Source organism: Tupaia chinensis, unplaced genomic scaffold (genome assembly GCF_000334495.1).
Source record: "Tupaia chinensis unplaced genomic scaffold, TupChi_1.0 Scaffold000226_1, whole genome shotgun sequence".
Classification (NCBI taxonomy): domain Eukaryota; kingdom Metazoa; phylum Chordata; class Mammalia; order Scandentia; family Tupaiidae; genus Tupaia; species Tupaia belangeri.
In genome coordinates, this window is record NW_006159701.1 from 4,806,364 (window position 1) to 4,812,312 (window position 5,949).

The window sequence follows — 5,949 nt, forward strand, 5'->3', positions numbered from 1 at the left end:
AGGACCTGGGACGCATAATCCCTGTACAAGAGGCGAATGGCTCTCTGTCACTTCTGAGCACCCCGAGTGCTGGGCCAACCCATAAACCCCTTCCTTAGGAGGGCAGTAGGACAATGACTTTGTCATCACATCCCTCTGCAAACCAGCTCTGCCCTTTCCTAGCTGCGTGCCCTTGGGCAGGTCACAGTCTTCTGATGAGTCTTAGTTTCCCCTTTTGGAGGGCCCTAGAAGGGACAGCAGGTAGTAGGTGCAGTGACTGGCATATCAGGGGCTCTGTACCTACAGCTCGGACTCCTCCTCTAGCAGTGACCTGGTACAGTTAAACCTGCTTGGCCTCCCGCCTCCATCAACAGGCACAGACTCCAATAAGGGAGGAGGCACTAATGGAGGGAATGAGGCCTGGGATGACACACCTTCCAATGCACGGCCCCTTAGACTCTGGCCAGGGCCTGGGAACCCAAGAGCCCCCCACATGGCCCTACCCTCAGGGAGCTCCATGGGAGGGCTGCATCTAGCCCTGAGCCTGGGCAGTTCCTAGAGGTGCCCCAGCCTCTGAAAAGGGCAGGCTGGCTCAGCTCCCAGCAGTCACAGAGAAAGAGACCCTGGGCCTTACCTGCTGCTTGGGGCTGAGCTCAGCCGCTTCGCCCTCTTCTCCAGCCAGTCTTCCAGATGGCCTTCAGGGAGCTCCGGGGTGTCCACTGGCCACTCTCTGGCCCGCCTCTCTTCTGTGGGGGACAGGGAGACAGAGGCAAGTGAGGGGCATACTCCTGCCTTCCTGAACCCCATCCTCCCACAAGGCAGTAGGCCCTGGGATGTTGCCACAACCTTTTTGGGGAACCTTTTGAGCTAATAACTTGTCCCCACCATGTCACTACTGCTCCAGTCACCTGCATTTCCTTGTCAAATGGAGACAACGCTGGCTGCCCTGAGTGCTGGGGAGTCAGGGACAGGATAACATGTGTAAAGAGCCTGGCCCACAAAAGGATTCACACTCCCTGCATTGCACACAAGTGCAGGGGGACAGCTTGGCCTGCAGAACAGGGCTGGATCTCAGTTCTGCAACCTCGGGCAGGATCATGAGCTTAACTGCCCTGATTTTTCTTGTCATAAGATGTCCTACTAAAACTGTTCCTCACTGAACTAACACCAAATGATTGGGCTGGTCCTGTAGTGTGGCAGTTAGGCCCTATGCAGAGCAGACCAGATGCAGCATGGCTGACCAGAGTTTGAGTCCCCACCTGGCAGTTTGAAAAAGATCCTGGGTGTGCACAACCCCAGAATTCTGATGGGATGGTGGGATAGAGAATCAGAAGAAATAGGATTGGGGGTCCTTGCTCATATGCATTAGAAAACAAAACGAGGGACCAGCAGATGTAATGGTTATGTTGCTGGTCTCCCATGTAGTCGACCATGATTCAAGTCTTGGGCCCAGTGGCTTTCAACTCATGCCAGGCACATGTGTATGCATGCTCAAGATCCTGAGAGGAGAATGGAGAAGAAGGGATTGTGGTGTGGCCATACCCTCTGGTGGGTGATTTCTCTCTTTCTGTTTCTCTGTCTGTCTCTGTCTCTCCTGCGAATGTATGTGCCCTATAGCAAAAATCTTTCTTAAAACAAAACAAAACAAGGCGTGGAGTTTCTACAAGCTGGGTGTGCATGTGTGGTGGAATCAGCGTCTCTGGCTGGCCTGGGATGGGGCCTTCAAACGGAGGGAACAAACAAACTCATGGACCAGTGCTCTCTCGGGGCCAGGCCCCTGGCTACCACGGCATGGGCATCGCAGGTCATCTTCATAAGTGGCCACACTTGACAGGTCAGGATGCTGCCCCCAAGAGGTTAAGCCCCGTGTATAACCCCAGCCTCCCTCAGGCCTCTTCCTATCCCCATTTCCACCAGGCGTGACCTCCAGCTCCCAGCCCACTGGCTCGTGCTCTCCCCCATAGCCAACCATTCCCTGCAAGCCCATGGCCAGTGAGGAACTGGAGACGCCACCACTGCTAGGACTTGTTGGCTGATCCCACAAGGCCTCGCTTCTATCCTGGGAAAGTGCCAGGAAACCCTGTGTTGGAGCCGCAGCTCCCCAGGGCAGGGCACAAAGCCCACAGGGTCTGATTGGTCAGAGGGGAGTTATGGCCTCTGGAGGACCAGAGCAAGACCAAGCTGCCCTGAGGTCAGCTGGACAGAGAAGCGTGAGCAAGAGCACTGTGGGAGACCTGGAGTCTACTTCAGGTCCTTCTGCCTGAGTACTGGCCTCAGTTTCTTCACTTGTTCAATGAGGGGTTGTGGGAGAAGATCAATAAAGACTATCTAGGGGCCAGTCAGTGACGTGGTGGTTAAGGTGGCTGGATCCCACACGGCCAATTGCATAGTTTGAGTCTCAAACCCAGCTGCTTGAAAAACATGCTGGGTACATGTGCATGTGTGCCCAAAATCCCGAGAGGAAAATGGAGGAGAAAGGATTGCAATATGGCTATTCCCCCATTCCCCCAGGGGGAGGGAGATACTTTCTCACTTTCCCTCTCTGTCCCTCTCCAGTGAGTACATACATCCTAGAGCAAGATTTTTAAAATTTAAAGTTAAAAAATTTTTAAAAATTAAAAATCATCTAAGTAGGAACTTCTTTGTTTGGAACTTCTTTCTTTGTTTGGAGAGTAGTGAGTTTCCTGAAGGCAAACATGCCAGTGTCCATGGCAGCCAAACCGATCCCTTCTGGAAGAATCCTGAGATCAGGGATGGTGCTTTCTTCATCCTCCTGTCCCCACGGCATCGTAGGGGATCTGCCTGGTCCTGAGTAGGGACTCGGTATATTGCCTGACTGAGGGGAGGAGGGAGTGCACCCAGCTAGAGTAGGGTAGGTGAGGTTGAGGTATCCTCAGGACTCCTAAGTAGAAAGCCACACATCTACGCTCTCAGGGGACAGAGGCCCGCCCCTTCTCTACTCAGGCCTTTGTAATCTGGAGGCTGACCCCAAACTGGGGCTCAGGATTTCCCCTACCACCCAGGACATGGTGGCTGTCGATGAGGAAGAGGTGGGAAGGCAGGGGGTAGTCTCAGATCCTGCCCCCACAGCACTCGACTCCTGTCAAGCCCAGGTACTCTCCGCAAGACGCACCCTCCACCTGGATACTCAGCTCCTGCAGGTCTCGCTCTGACATGTGGGAAAATCTGCAGTTGGAGCCAAAGTCACACTGGCCTGCAACAGGAAGACAGAGTTACTCACTGCTCAGGAGGCAGGGGAGGCACTCACTGTGGCTGAGGGCCACCCTCATGAGGATTCCCAGAGTTTATGGGCACAAGGGCAATGCCAGGCCCAGGAATAGGGGTGCAAGCAGGAGGGCATCCCTGCACAGTATCTGAAGCCAGTAGAAGGCTGGAGGTCAGTTTTTGGCCCAACTAACCAGGCTGGGTGTGGTGGCACATGAGAAGCAAGCTGACTGGGAGGCTGGGGCAGGGGATTATGAAACATGGTGAGAGCCTGTCACAATACCACTCTCTCTGCTCTCTTTCTCTCATTAAAAAAGAAGAAGAAGCAACCCCAGTGCAGAACAAAAAATTGGACTCTCTCTGGCCCTGCCCATACTCGGCAGCCAGGGCAGCCTGTCTGTCCATCATGCCCTACTCATAACCCCCTCTGGAATACTGTACCCCCACCCTGGGGCTGGGAGATCAACTCCAATAAGAAGCCTGCTATGATTGGGTCGCATGCGCTTCTCAGGCTGTCACCAGTCCCCACCCCCTACCTCAATGAACTGTGTGGGTTCCCGAAAGGGTCACGCTCCACAATCACTTTGCACATGCTGTTGCCCTGCCTGGCACCTGTCTCCTCACTTGGCTCACATGAGCAGCTGGCCTACTCCCCAGAGAGGCTTCAATGGCAGCTTTGCCAAGGAGGCAAAGTCCAGGGTGGCTTTCCCGATCTCAATGGAGGAGACCAAATTATGTATTAAAATAATGGGAGACTGGAAGTGCCCCAAGTCAGCGTAACCTACCAGGCACATATTCACACCAAGGTGAAGTCTGTGGGGAACCCAAAGATCTACAGCCCTGGTACCTATATAGGGGGCAGCACCACATCCTAAAAGGGGCACGACCATTCACCCAACTTCCCCAGCTCAATAACAGCACTTTGGTCATGTGCGCAGCTCCCTTAAACACTATGTGAATTGTCAGTTTTGCCTTGGCCACCGAGAAGCTTAGAGCCAGACTCTTAGAGAGTACCAGGGCCTCAAGGGAAAACATAGAGAAGTCATGTCTCCCAGCTTTATCTTATTCTTCCTACCCTTATTTTCATCTGCCTTTGGTTTCTTCACTTACTGGGGTTTTTATTTCTTTGAACTATATGCATCTTTATTGGCTGAGTTTGGAGCAGTCAGATAAATATATAGCATTCTAGTATTGATCTGAACTTCCTCAGATCATCAGGCCTGTTGCTGTCACACCATCCCTGCCTGGCAGGAAGGAGGCCACAGAGGAGGTCGGGCTCCCAGGTCTTGCTCGTTCTGGATGAACCGAGGAATTCACCATCTAGGACTGCAGAGCAGAACACTGGGCCCTGGGAGGTCCTGGTACCACCCCTGGGAAGGTCCCGATTGACCAGGCAGCTGAATCCAAGGCTTCCAAGTGGGCTACAGCTGTGACCAGGGTCAGGGGAGACCCTCTACAGAGATCCAAGAAGGCCAGACTGGCCAGTGCTGGTACCTGAAAGACCTGGGCTGAGCGGAGTGCTTTACCTGTCAGTAGAAACTTCCTGCAAGGTCGCTTGTTCTGCTCGTCCAGCAAGATGGCAGCTGCATCTGTAAGAGAAGAGAGGGGCCCAGTTCAGATGGCTCCACCTAGGGAAGTAGAAGGTAGAGGCCACAGGGGCATGGACTTCAGTCAATGCAGGTACCATGATCAGGAAGCTCAACGATGAGGAAAGAAAAGAACTCCCCATCCATGGAGGAGCATAACTCAGGGACAACCACAAAAGGGCAGAGTGGGACTCAACTCCTCGGACCCTCCTGCCCCACCCAGGACCAGCCAAAGGCAAGGGTCAGAGTTCAGGTCAGAAGTTCCCAACTTTGTAAAATGGAATCACTTGGGAAGGGTTTTTTCCCCGCTGTTCATTCTGTCTGGTTTATTAATGACAGAGTTCATGCATATGCATATAGAATAAGTGAGAAGGAAAGAGAGAGAAAAAGAGATGGAGAGAGACAAAGAAGCACCTTCCTAGATTTTGGTCACACCACTATCCCTTTCCTTTCTTTCTTCCTTCCTTCCATCCTTTCTTTCTTTCTTTTTAAAGAATTATTTTATTTGACTTCATTTATCATTATTATTATTACTATTATTATTATTAGTTTGACCAGAGAAACATTGAGAGAGAGGGAAATGAGAAAGTAAGCCATCAGGTCCAGGACTCAAACCGCAGTTGGCACATGGGAGTCCAGCGCCTTTCACCACCACACCACTTTCCAGCCCCATCCCCTTTCTTCGGTCCTCCAGCCCATCAGATCTTGGGCACTTGTGCATATCTTTCAGGTTGACTGGGCCGGGGATTCGAAGTGCAGTTGCCATGTGGGATCCATTCTTGAGCAGAATACACATTCTGAGCATTGTATTACCACTGCACCATGGAGCTGGCTCCACCTGGGGAGTTTTAAAAAAAAATCCTGACACCATGGGGCTCTCTGGACTGTCTTTGAAATTTCCTATGAATCTACATTTCAAAATAAAAGACTGAAAAAAAAAATCCTGGTGCCCAGGATGCTCTCTAGCCAAGCCCAGGGTGCAGGCATCGCTCCACAGGCGAAACTACAATCCCACTGTAGTATGGTTTGAAGCTTTGTGTGCTTCCCGGTGGGCAAGGTCTCCTAGTCAAAATCTAGGACGTCTGAGGACAGGGTCCTGACTCAGAGGCCCTTCTAGCCACTCTGGACAAGGTGTGGGGGGGAGGCCATTGGGACAGAA

At 52.3% G+C, this 5,949-nt stretch overlaps 1 protein-coding gene across 4 annotated transcripts in view; it reads right to left on the minus strand.

Moving 5' to 3' along the window:
• Positions 1 to 5,949, minus strand: part of ZMAT5 (zinc finger matrin-type 5) — a 40,785-nt gene that overhangs the window by 5,288 nt on the left and 29,548 nt on the right. For 2 of the 4 annotated variants that reach the window (XM_006147906.3, XM_006147905.2), the window contains 3 exons: positions 4,731 to 4,793; positions 3,113 to 3,193; positions 614 to 725 (listed from right to left, as the gene is read on the minus strand). In XM_006147906.3, coding sequence (XP_006147968.1) covers positions 614 to 725; positions 3,113 to 3,193; positions 4,731 to 4,793 — 256 coding nt within the window. The remainder of the gene's footprint in view (positions 1 to 613; positions 726 to 3,112; positions 3,194 to 4,730; positions 4,794 to 5,949) is intronic. The other 2 variants (XM_027771602.1, XM_027771603.1) reach the window with 1 other exon arrangement.